We start from the raw sequence: 13650 nt of genomic DNA on the forward strand, positions 1-13650 counted from the left end.
TAGACAGTTAAGTCCTTTTTTTGTTTGTTTGTTTTGTTAATCTTCATCAGAGGACATTTTTTCCATTGAGTTTTAGAGTGTGGAAGGGGGCAGAGAGAGAGAGAAACATAGATTACCTCCCAAATTCGCCCTGACCCCAGTGGGGGATGGAACCTGCAACCCAGGTACATGCCCTTTACCTGGGAATTGAACCCCCAACCCTTCAGTGTTTGGGCCAACACTCTAACCCAGCCGTGGGCAAACTACGGCCTGTGGGCTGGATCTGGCTCATTTGAAATGAATAAAATTATTGAAAAGAAAGACCGTGCCCTTTTATGTAATGATGTTTACTTTGAATTTATATTAGTTCACACAGACACTCCATCTATGCTTTTGTTCCGGCCCTCCGGTCCAGTTTAAGAACCCATGTGGCCCTCGAGTCAAAGTTTGCCCACCCCTGCTGTAACCACTGAGGACACTGGCCAGGGTTAGGTAGTTCAATTCTTTTATTTTTAGAAAGTTTTCCTGGAGTTAAAGCCTCCAGAATAAAAGTATTAATTTTATCTCATTATTTTGTTTTTCTTATTTAAGAACTCCAGTTGTACCAAAGTTGGATTTTTTTTGCCTGTCTTTTATGTCTATAACTTTCTCTTTAATGGTAAGTTTCATCTCTTCATCCTTTGTATTTTCATTTCAGAAATGATTTTTTTCCCAACTTCTCACCCCCCTCCCCCCACTTCTTTTTACGTATTTACTTGTCTGTACTAATCTGTTTTAAATTTGAGATTACTGATTGCTATAATATTTACAATAGTTTATATAAATGTATTAATTTATTTTGGAGTATAGTGTTATAGGTTTTTTGTTTTTTTTGTTTTTTAAATATTTCAGAGAGGAAGGGAAAGGGAGAGAAAGAAACATCAATGATGAGAGAGAATCATTGATTGGCTGCCTCCTGCATGCCCCACACGGGATCAAGACCCCAACCCATGGATGTGCCCTGCCTGGGAATTGAACCTTGACCTCCTGGTTCATAGGTTGACACTTAACCACTGAGCCATGCCGGACAAGCTTGTGTTATAGTTTTTGTTACTTATTTTTTTGAAGAGTGGTTGGTGGAATATTTCTATCAGCTGAAGCATTTTAATTCTTTCTGTGGATATTTGGGTCCTTGTGTGTGTCCCTAATGAAATATGTAGGATGCAGGATTTTCCATGACCAAGTGATTAGGGGGAGGAAGGGTAGAGAAGGTCTTACTTGGTTTCTTAGTTCAAGAGCATTTTCTATTTTTTGAACTGTGAAGAGAAATTTCTTTAATAAATGATGCCTTTTGGGAGGTTGGTTGTATGGTTGGTTTTCTGATTTTATAGTATTTTGTATCTTGGGGTTTTTAACTTCAATTACTTCCCTCTTTTTTTTGTCATGACCAAACCTTCAAAGGATACCTCCCCCATTGTGTGTCTCTCTTTGTTAGACTAACAACTTCTGAACCAGAAGCCTTTGGATCTCCTTCCTTTAACTCCCCAGGAACCAGTGTTGTTGTGTTTACCAGGTCTTCTGTCCATTTATTTTTCTTGGGCAGATCACAAGTTGATCCTGTGTTTTGCAATGTATACCTGACTCTTTACTTGGGCAAGGCCTCCAGAAGCTGACTTTGATGGTTGCAGTTGTTAATTTTCCCATTTATATATGAATTACAGATTGTAATGCTCTCAGTTTTCTAGTTTTGCTACACAAGTGGGCTACAGGTAATTTTCTTTGCTTTTCTTATTGATCTGAAAGCTTTTGTAGGATGCCTGGAGAGATTCTGATTTAGATGACTACCATTATTTTTCAGGAACTAGAAGTCATACTCTGATCACTTTAACAGATGTTTTAGTTCCACTTTCACATAAACTCCAAGTTAAATACTGAGGCCAAAAATATAAATACTTACAAAGTAATCCTTGTATTTATGTAACATTTTAAAGAATGATATAGAATACAACCCTGGCTGGGTGAGTCGGTTGGAGCATTGTCCCATCCACCAAAAGGTTTTGGGTTCAAATTTCCAGTCAGGGCACATATCTAGGTTTCAGGTTCGATGATCTCTGGTCAGGGCACATAAGGCAGGCACCAATCGATGTTACTCTCCCTCCCCTCTTCCTCTCTAAATCAATAAACATATCCTTGGGTAAGGATTTTTTAAAAGAATGACATAGAATACATATAAAGTACTATTTCATTTAGTAGTATAAGGTGGGTAGATATTTCCCCCATTTTACGGATGAAGATGCTGAAGGTAAGAGGTTAATAACAACTCATTAATGTAACTAGTTATTGGTGGGTAAGATTCAACCCTTAGAATGTGCCTTAGAATGTGCTGTATATACTAGGCACTAGTGGTTCAGCAGTGAACAAAATAGACAAAAAGCCCTATGCTTACAGAGCTTACATTTTAGCATGGCCCCAACCCGCAATCTATCTTTGATTTAAATACTGAAATACTTTATTTGGCTTTGTAAAAATAATACTAGTCAAAGTCACTTATAGGACCTAATTATGTGTATCATTTAACATTATTGTGATTTTAATAATGCCTCAATAACTAGTTTCTTATAGTTGCTTATATACTATAACTTAAAAATAAGAAAAAGTATAGGTTGCAAGTGAAAATTGTATACTGCTGGTAGTTCTGCAATGAAACATGGTATATATTAAAAACATTACTGGTTTTATTTTTTAAACTTTATATCAGTTAGTGCCTGTTGAAAAGCATTTATGTCAAGGTTTGACATTGAAAACTCATCTTCTCAATTTAAGATATTTTGAAGGTATTGATTTTATATCACATAGTTTTAGAATGGTTTAAAATTCCATGTTAAGCATTTCAGTTTTCACTGATTTGCATTGGAGGTGAAGGATATTATAACCTGCTTTCAAATAATAGAATCCCATTTAGAATTCTTTTAATACTTCATTAAGACACTATAAAATACTTTCATCATTGTGCTATTTCTCATCATAGCTTGTTTATTTGGCAAAGAAATGCTATTTTACATTCGTACAATATAGGGTAATACAGTTAGGCAATTTTAATACAGATTTTTGAGCAACAAAGTGGCTGATTGGCACCCTCTGTTGGTCATTTTATTTACCTACAGGCAGTAATATAAAGTTTAAAAGTTTGTCTTATATTCTTATCTATTTTTTAAATTAGCACAAGTCTCAGCAAAATAATACCCTAAACTGAGTTTCCAAGAATAAGGTTCACTACTATTTAGCTGTAATTTTGTTTGAATAATTTTGTGGTTATTTGCTTTTTCCTCAGGCTGGCTCTCTAATTATAGCATTTAGAATTGGCATTAACATTGCAGATTTTCCAAACAAGTATTTATTTAACTGTAGCAAACTATTAGCTACAGTAGCACATTATTAAACAGATAATGTTTAACAATTTCATTGTCAATTTGGATTAATTAGAAAATATTACATTTTAGCACCCTAAATAACAGTTTGAGGAGTTATTTGAATTGAAAATAATTCAAGCTTTAGAAAAATGAGGCTAAATTACTTTAGTTCCTTTCTAATTTTTTTATTACGACAGACTTAATTATTTTGTAAGATTACATAGTTAATTGGATTTACATTATAGTTTGATAATATTTGTACATAATAAGTTTGTTGACTAGTCCTGGTAATACCTATGTAAGTAATTTATAATTATAGGGAAGAAAGCTATTCTCTGCCAGGTGGCTGAATAGTTGGGAAGGGAAATTTTTTTCTTTTAAATATTCAACAAGTTTTTTTTTGGTGGTTCTAGTATTTCAGAATATTACTTGCCTGCCAAAGCCTCAAGTTTAATCCAATTTAATAATAGCTAATGGATCTCAACTTGAGCATAATCTATGGCCTATTCCATAAAACTCAAGTTACTTACCATATTAAAGCTTCCTTATATTTTTTCATTGAAATAAACATTTTAAGAATTTATATTATTCATTGCTTATATAGAAGGTGTTTTCAGAAATATTACTTACAAATGCCAACCAATTATATGTATATTGTATTTCTTTTTTAAAAAATGTATTTTATTGATTTTTTACAGATAGGAAGGGAGAAGGATAAAGAGATAGAAACATCGATGAGAGAGAAACATCGATCAGCTGCCTCTTGCACACCCCCTACTGGGGATGTGCCTGCAACCAAGGTATATGCCCTTGACTGGAATCGAACCCGGGACCCTTCAGTCCGCAGGCTGACACTCTATCCACTGAGCCAAACCGGCCAGGGCTGTATTTCTTTTTCCAATTTGAGAAAATTGAGATTTGTTTTTGGGCCTGTCAGTATATTATTTTCATCAAAATAGTAGACTATTCAATTGAGTTTTTCACTCTGTGATGAATAAACAAATTAATAATCTTCAACATGACAAACTAAACTCAAGTGTAAAATGTAGAGCTTGACTCTTTCTTAAATTTGTGATTTAATGAAACATTATTATGAATTAATCAGTGAGTACTTCTATTTTCCACTGAGTGAATTTCCTATCTATCTATCTATCTATCTATCTATCTATCTATCTATCTATCTATCTATCAAAGCCCCGTGACCATTATGGCGGAACAACCGCAATGACCAGAACGACCCATAGCTATGATGTACACTAACCACCAGGGGACAGACACAGTGAAGGAGCTGCCCCCTGGGGGTCAGTGCAGAAACGAGGCTCAAGGCTGGAGAACACAGCGGTGGTGGCGGGAGCCTCTCCCGCCTCCGTGGCAGGGCTAAGGAGTGGTGAGCCAAGCGTAAGGAGTAAGCAGGCGGGCGGAAAGGAGCAAGCAGGCAGGTGATTAGGAGTGAGCAGGCGGGCAGTTACAAGCGATCAGGCAGGTGGTTAGGAACGAGGGATCCCAGATTGCTAGAAGGCGCAGGTCGGGCTGAGGGACACCACCCCCCTGCGGTGCATGAATTTCGTGCATCGGGCCTCTAGTTTTACTATAAATACTGGTGTGACTGTAAAGTAATTAGATAGGATTCTGAGAATGTATGTCTTTTAGGTATACTACATTACTCTAGTTATACCTAATTTGTGACTCTATAAGCACCATGTAAATGTCCCATATAAGCTTATAAACTTAAGTACATTAGTAAATCATTTTAGCTTATTTGAAGTTTATTTTATCTATAATAAAAAAAAGTAGGCTGATATATTTTATTTTCAAATTTGGGCACATGAGAATGAATATATGCAATCTTTTTAAACAAGTGTCCTGAATGAAGTGCAATGAGATGTTGTCATACTCTTCTGAAAATTAGGTAGATATACTTCAAGCTTCCACCCACTCTTTCTCTAAAAGCCCTCTTAGAAAATCAAACAGGCCCTGGCTGGGTAGCTGAGTAGGTTAGAGTGTCATCCTGTTACACCGATGTTGCAGGTTTGGTACATACAAGAATAAACCAGTGAATACATAAATAAGTGGGACAACAAATTTATGTTTCTCTCTCTCTCTCTCTCTCTCCATATATATAGATATATAGATATATAGATATCTATATATCTCCTTCCCCCTCCCTCCCTGCCTCTCCCTCCCTCTGGTCACTATAAAACCAATAAATTACAAAAAAAAAGAAAAAGAAAATTTAACAGTATTCAACTGAAAAGTTTCTATCTTATAAATATTTGAAGTACCTAAGTTAGCCAGCAGTTAATTAGCTAACCAATTTAAATACAGACCAAGAAAAAGTGCAGAGAAGAATACTCTTGGAAATACTGCTCTAGAAATGGAATGCTAATCTCTAAATGTAGGATATTAGGAAATAGGAATATTAGAGAAATATTTAAGGATGGAATTGATTTGCTCTAATAGGAGATAACTATTTTAAAAGATTGTTTTTTAATGGTAATAGTATATTGTAAAGACAAACCTGGAAGTGTTTTGTTATCCCAAGAATTTCCTTTGAGACTTTTTTCTATTGTCATGATGATATTTTTCTTTCCACATTTTGTTCTCTCTACAGAGCCATCCCTTCCTTTTTCCACCTTAGATTATTTATTATTTTAGTATATGCTTAGTTTTTTGGAATTTCAAAGAAATGAAATAGTATCTTACTGAATATAAATAAAGAACAGAATAATTTTAAAAATTGTTATATTTTATAAGGATAAGATGCTCCTTGGCAGCAAGTTCATTGGTGGGATGTCATTAACTTTGTCAGGCACCTGTAATCTGGTAAGCTAGAAATATAATTCCTGTAATGGTGATCCAAAGTATTTTACTTTCTGGGACCTGGGCAAATCTTATACATATTGTTTATAAATGTAATCACAAAAGGCTTTTATTGTAGCATAAGCCAGTATATAGTCATCAGGGAAGGAAAAGCTTATGTGAAAAATCAAAGGAAATAGTTCTATATATTTACCTTAAAGCCAGCTTGCTGTTGACTAAACATCTTAAAATTTCAGTCAAGTAGTTCATATTAACTGGAAGTCATTATTATCCATGGATGCATATTTACTTTTAATATTTAGACATTTGTGAAAGAATGTTCAAACAATTGCTTATTAGAAAAGATCTTTCTTTCATTAGGTTTTTTCCTTTTGACAGTGATGTGAATTTTGAAAGTAAAGAACGAACAGCATGTAAAGGAAAGCTTGCCATATCAGGTATGCTTTAGATGAGTTTTATATTGTTGAATAAATTCTGTAAAGTAACTTTCTAGAGTTGGTGGGATTTTTAATTTCCTGTGTCCATTCTCTTAATTTTATTTTGCATACCTCTATCAGAATATTTGTTCTAAAACATTTTTCACCATTATGCTCTAGATTATAGAATTTTACAAACTGTTTCATATATATTACATATATTATGTAGTTTTCTTCTCAGTGCAGCTTTGTGAAATACGTAGGTAGTTCTCTTTTTCTTTAGACTCAAAGGTTAAATGATTTCCTGTTAGTGGTTAACTTGGCTGCAGACTCAAGTCTTTTGACTCTCCATTCCTTTTCTGCTCAGAAGTTTCAATGTTTTTAATGTTTGTCTAGGCTAGAAGTTCCATGAGGGTTGGCACTATGGTTGCTTTGTTCATCTCTGCATACCCAGAAGCTAACATAGTTTTTGCACATAGTAATTGCTCAGTGAATATTGATTGGATGGATGACTGGTCTTCATTGCCCATAGAATAAAGACCAAACATTCTTCCCTGAGTTTTTTATTCTGACAACTATTTTTCTAGCCGTATTTTCTACTGTTTTCTACTGCCCATAAGCTGTCTGCTAGCAAGACATATCTCTCCCTATACTGCCTGCATACCCCCTGCTTCTGACAGTCAGCTCTCGAAATAACGATATTGTCTTCGGGATCTGTTTGCTGATCTGTAAAGTCTTCTCTGTTATTCCAGCTAGAAATGATGTTTCCTCTTGTCTGAATTCCTAATGCAGTTAGGAGACCCTTTACCACTAGATGGCACTTATGCTGTATTGTCTCAGTTTCTCCAAACTGTTAAGAAAGCTGAAGACAATGGCTTGGAGGTGCCACAGATTGAAGTGAATACATGGCTGACCTGTGTGTACACTAGTTAGATAATGCCCCGTATACAAATGCTGGAAACAGCAGACCTCCACCAGGCCTTACGTAATGACTGGGCAAAAGCCTTGTTCTCTTAGCTCCAGGAACCTTGCTGCTGCATTTCAGGCCTTCTCACCCAAGGGATTTTTTTTTTTTTTAGAAATGTTCTATGGATAAACAAAAATTCGCGTATAGGAAGGATAGACCTGAATTTTACAGAGGATGTAATTGTCGTAAATCAGAGGAATTGCCTTCAGCAAAAAATCTTCCAGAAAAAAACTGAACTATATAAAAATCTGTTGCTTGTTTTATAGTTATATATATTCGTGTTTTCATCTTTCCAGTTATAAGACTAGAATAAAACATGTCTTATACCTCCTGTATCCTTTTGTTGCCAAACATAGTACTTTTACATAGTAGTTGTTCACTATATTTAAAAGATATTAATGTGATAGATAAAATATTTTAGCTCTCTAAAGGGGATTTTTCTAAAAATACTTAAACATAATCCTTCATTTCTTGCTTCCGATACAGTGCTACTCAGTACACAAATGAGACATATTAAATTGCTTTTGAATACTCAGGTGACATGACAGAGTTAATATCTGTTGTCATTTGATAATGGTTTATTAACTGCAGCAATTCATGAAATTAGCATTAACTGTACATTTAGAAAAATGCCTAAGTAAAAGCATATAATGTAAGAGAAAAACTAGTTTCCTGACCACAAGTACTCAAGTGTAAAAATTAAACTTATTTCTTCATGTGTTCCTTTTTTCCAAAAGATAATTTTAAATTAAATTAAGGAACCGAAACTATCTGAAAATGGGATACATGTGTAATTACTTTTCTTCCTTGCTTAGACTTAATTATATCTCATCTGTATATTTGTAAAAACAAAGAAAATTAAAAACTAATTCACCTTTTCTTTTTTTATAATGTTTCTGAGATTGATTGCCAGGAGATACCTGGGTTTTTCATTTTCAGCTTCACCACTCACTGGGAAGATATTTATAAGAGTAAAAGGAATAATTGAGGTTTATTCTGATTATTTCTGCTAAACATGAATTAATTGCATTGTAGTAAAGTTGTCTGAGCTCACTCACTGGCTACTAATCCAATGACTAAAGCCAAATCAGTTCACAAAGTGCCTCAGTTTTTACTTTTGAAAAGTATGGTGGGTATACTTCTAGGGCCTGGTAACATCAAGTTAGCCATCCTATTATGACTCCTTCATTTTACCATTAAAATGTCAATGAAGACATGAAAAAAAGACATAGGTTAAGAGGAATGTAAATTAAGATTGAGTCAACCATTTGCAAGAATCAAGAAGGAATTTCTAGCATTTGAACCTGAATTTAGAAACCTAGGTGGTGGCTTATACATTTTTGTTATCTGACTATACTTGACCACCTGGGAAATAGATAAGAAGTGTCCATATTCTCCCCTTGAGGATCTAACATAGTGAGGCATGGGAAAGGGCAAAACTGACCCACAGGCTGTGGCTATATAGCAAAGGAAGTCAGAGTCCATGTTCCTCCCAGGATAGTGTAAATAGTTAATACCACCCTACTAGAATAAGAACAGCTGTGAACAAGAACAGTTGTGAAATGAAATGAGTCAGCAATTGTGGTAAAAAAGAAGCAGGCTCTTTGACAGGACATTAGCCAAATCAAAATTATAAAACAATAAAGGCAATCCCATTAAAATCAAGAACAAAAGAACAATGTCTATTGTATCAGTATAATTTAACAGTTTTAGAAATTCTAGCTAAAATGTTAAGAATGGAATATGAAACTACTGAAAAGAGATAGACATATTCAATACTATTTGAAGTTAATAGATTGCAGACCTAGAAAATCTAAGGAAATTTACTGAAATATTATTTGAATTAATAAAGAATTCAGTAAAAATGGCTGATTCAAGACAAATATGTAAAAAGTGGTATAGCTGCTCTCAAAACCGCAATACCTTGTTAGGAAATATGATGGCAAAAAAATATATATATATCTCCTTTACAATAAAAACACAAAAAAACATCGACCACCCTCAAGAATAACCTTAATAAAAATGTGAGGGTAATTGTATAGTGTTACTCTGTATAGACAGAATATTATAACATTATCAGTTCCCAAATTAATTTGGACAGTAGAATTGTAGTAAAACATTTTGGAGGGGGAAATTTGACAAAATATTCTAAAATTCATACAAAGGAATTAGCAAATAAGAGTAAGATGTTGCTGGAAGATGTATTTGTAACAGCAAAGTATATTATAAAGGTTCAGTGATTATAATAGTATGGTACTGATAGTAGGTTTGTCATTAATAAACTATTCAAGTAGATCCATAAAGTATCTAGCCAAGAAATAGACACTTAGAATGACATATGATAAAGATAGCATCATTAAATCAGTAAAGAAAAGAATATTATTAGATATAAATGGAGGTGCAACAATTATTTTTATAAGAAGGATAATTATTTTTACATTTTTACTTCACGCACTTAAATTCTCACATAGATTTAATAATTAACTTTTTAAAAGTACATACTATAAATAATGTTAAAAGAGAGAGAGAGAAATGGGCCACAGTTACAAACAGATTCACTGAGCTGGCTAATAAAATTTACTAACATTTTTCTTGTTAATCAAGAAAATACAAATCTAAGTAATTAAATCCTATCACTTGACTATTAAATTGGTAAACATTTAAAAAATTATTCAATGAGCTGCATGTAAAATGTTTAGCTTGACACATAAAGAGAGCTCAATTAGTAATATTTTTATGAAAACTGCTAGGGCAGCAATGGGAAGGGCACTCATACATACCTGCCTGGTTAGGTAGGTTAAGGATGAAGGAGTTATATAAAACTTTTATAGAAAGAAAATTAGAAATAGGCATTAAGAACCTTAAAAATTGAATTCTAAGCAAATAAAAATCTAAGGAAAAGATAATGGAATCTAAAAGTGAAGCACAAGCCAAACAGCTTATTTCATAAAGATTTTTAATTATTTGAAAGTGGCATAATTAATAGATATTAAAATATGCACATAAACTTCTTAAATGTACTAGGGAAGTGTCTTAAACAAGTGTTGCATAAAGACTTGAGGTATTTATATAGTTTTTGTACTCTGAGTAATTAAAACTACACTTTACCATTGAGATCTCAACTGTGCTACGTAACACTAGTTCACGCATCTTAATCTATTTCATAGAACCTTAATCCTCTTTGAAAATATAGAAGCGCATAGGAATGTCAGAAAAAAATGATACTACTATTAATCTAGTATTAGAAGTAAAGGGAAGAATGGAGGGAACTAGGAAGGAAAAAATTTGACTACATCACAGTTCTAAATTAACTTCTAGAATAAAGACCAGTAACACAATTACTTTAGAGTTTGAAGAATGTGTGAAAGAAAGAATTATGTTTAGGTCACTTTTAGAACATAAGACTTTTTTCTTGAACTGAAAGAAGTAATGCATTCCTCTCTTTAGTTTGTAACATGAATATACAAAGTTCTACAAATTCTTTTGTAGACAAGTTAAATCTTAATGGAGAGTTTGGATCCGTGTGTCAAGAGCTGGGTCTCCCCTCGAAAACCAATGACCTTAGACAAGTCACTTAATTTTCCTTATCTTTAAAGTTTGCATAGTGGGTAAAAGTTCTGAAGTCTTTTCTGCCTCTACTATGCTATACATTTTGAGGTGTATCTCACTACTTTTGCTGCTAGCCCGAGTAGAAATTCAACACTAGCCTGAGTTTACAATTAGTAAACTATAATTAGCTTACTTCAAAAAAAACATAAATCTCAGAATGAAAATGTTACAGCATAACCTTATTATAGACTTCGCTTAATAAATTTATATCTGAGTTACAGTTTGTAGTAAATTATGTAAATACATACAACATTTTATATATCTAATCGAAGCTGTTTCTTAAAAAAAAAATTACCTGTGTTGGAATATTTAAATTACAAATTTTAATGGCTTCAATGGTCAGAATCCATTATGGATTTCACAGGTTCATTTCACTCTAAGAAATTTACCAAAATTATTACCTGTCATTTATTTTTCCCCTCTTTATAGATATTCGAATACCACTAATGTGGAAAGACTCTGATCACTTCAGCAATAAAGAACGTATGTATAATTTAAATTTGTAATTAAAAATTATTTTTAGTGTATAGAAATTTCCACACTGAAATAAATTGATGACATTTGACAGAACAAGCAAAATGTTGCTGAACTGTGTTTTTTGGAATTTTAGTATAAATATGCTGTAATTACTTGATACTAATTAAAATAATGCCGATCTAGTATACTTTTAGTTGTTGATAGGAGCCTGTGCAAGGACAGTATGTAATCAGTTGTAAGGGAAGGGAAGTGTGGAACAAAAGAAAATGTTTAAGGAGTGAAGGTAAAGGCAACATTTCTTGTATTTCACCAGAAACTAGGACATGTTTTCTGCCTTGTTTTGTTTCTTCAGATTATTTAACAGGATGTAAGAGAGAAAGATTTTTAGCTTGATCTGATTTTCTTTTTTCCCCTTCAGCATTTTACAGCTTTATATAGTCTTCACAAATTCATGTGATGCTGAGGTCATGGAAATTAACCTCAAATGATTTCTAGCTGTTAGAGGCAAAGCAAAAAAGATATGATAATCCTTTATCTTTCTTGTCTATTGTGATAGCTTTCTTTGTTTCTCATATTTAAAAACTGAACCATATTGAGCATAATTAGTTTTATATGGAGAATCCAAAATCAGGTTAGTATATTTGTTATTCAATTAAGAAATGTAATTTACTTTCCAAAAGAATACATGTGGGGATTAAGTACATCTTTCTGATTACTACAGAAAATAAGTTTTTCTGAAGAGCTACATTTTCTCAATAATGAGGACTAAGCCCTTTAATCACCTAATATTTTTTAAAAACATCACCAAATTAAAAGGCCCAGCAGCAATGTTTTTTGTGTTCACATGTCTACTTTTTATTGTTTTTGTGGTTTCCTCCCTTGCTGTTTGGTGGAAAATGTTTTGCTGTTGTTAACGTGCCTGCTCTTAACCTTCTATAATAGAAAACATTTTTTTTTTTTAAATAGAGTTGGAAACCAAAATGACAAAGGTAATAATAACATATACATAATAATAAAGTTGCTATTAATTAAAGCTTAAATGGTTTTCCAGGGATAAAATTTATGAGTTTGGTGATTGTTTTAGGCTGTCAAGAGGCTTATATTTTTAACTTTATTTTTTACATTCCATAGTTTAATTGTTTTAATTGAATAAAATATTAATATATACGGACAGAACAGTCACTATAAAAAAGTTAAGGATTACAATGTACAGAAATAAGAATCTATTAACCAATATTTAAGCTAATATTTTTTGTTTTCAAGTAGGTTTGAACATATTATAGGCATGATTTGTCACATGGATCATGGCTTTAAATGGTTTTGTTTTTTCTGTCTAGAATCACAGCGCTATGCCATTTTTTGTTTATTCAAAATGGGAGCTGAAGTTTTTGATACTGACATGGTGATTGTCGATAAAACAATCACAGATATATGTTTTGAAAATGTAACCATATTGTAAGTACTTCTTTATCTTTGGAGAATAAAAGTAATCTAAAATTCTGCTTTTTTTAAAGGAGGGTATAATATTGGGTCTTTGGGTTATTTTTGTAGCATTAGATCTTTAAGTGTTTAAATTTATTTTAAAAATTACTTTATTCAAAAGAAGCCCATTTCTGCATTTGAAATTTTCCAATTTAAAATAAAATGGAAATCATGTAATATTAGTAGAAATATTTTGACATTGGATATTATTAATTTTTATTAATTTTTACAAATGTTTATAGTTTATTAACTAAGTTATGAATACAAGGGAATCTCATAACAATTCTTTATTTAAAATGAATTTGGGCATAAAACAGGTTCTTATGTCTCATATAGGAGATTTAGTTATAAAAATACTAAAATAGTATTGCAATTTTCTTTATGAGATGGTCCTGAAATATGTATCAGAGGAAAAGCACTTTAGTAAAATTTGAGATGTTCTTTTTCTTATGGTGGACTTCTTTCATGTACTCCAAAACAGTAAAAAATGGGTGATCCTCAGGGCTGTTTT

General features: G+C 32.7%; 1 protein-coding gene across 4 annotated transcripts in view; it reads left to right on the forward strand.

The window, feature by feature from the left end:
• RTKN2 (rhotekin 2) overlaps window positions 1–13650 on the forward strand; it is a 484906-nt gene that overhangs the window by 431903 nt on the left and 39353 nt on the right. For 3 of the 4 annotated variants that reach the window (XM_081104877.1, XM_081104876.1, XM_081104878.1), the window contains 3 exons: window positions 6567–6625; window positions 11610–11663; window positions 12995–13112. In XM_081104877.1, coding sequence (XP_080961003.1) covers window positions 6567–6625; window positions 11610–11663; window positions 12995–13112 — 231 coding nt within the window. The remainder of the gene's footprint in view (window positions 1–6566; window positions 6626–11609; window positions 11664–12994; window positions 13113–13650) is intronic. The other variant, XM_081104879.1, reaches the window with a different exon arrangement.

The sequence above is a fragment of the Myotis nattereri genome, assembly GCF_964212035.1.
Source record: "Myotis nattereri genome assembly, chromosome: 13".
In the NCBI taxonomy this organism is placed as follows: Eukaryota; Metazoa; Chordata; class Mammalia; order Chiroptera; family Vespertilionidae; genus Myotis; species Myotis nattereri.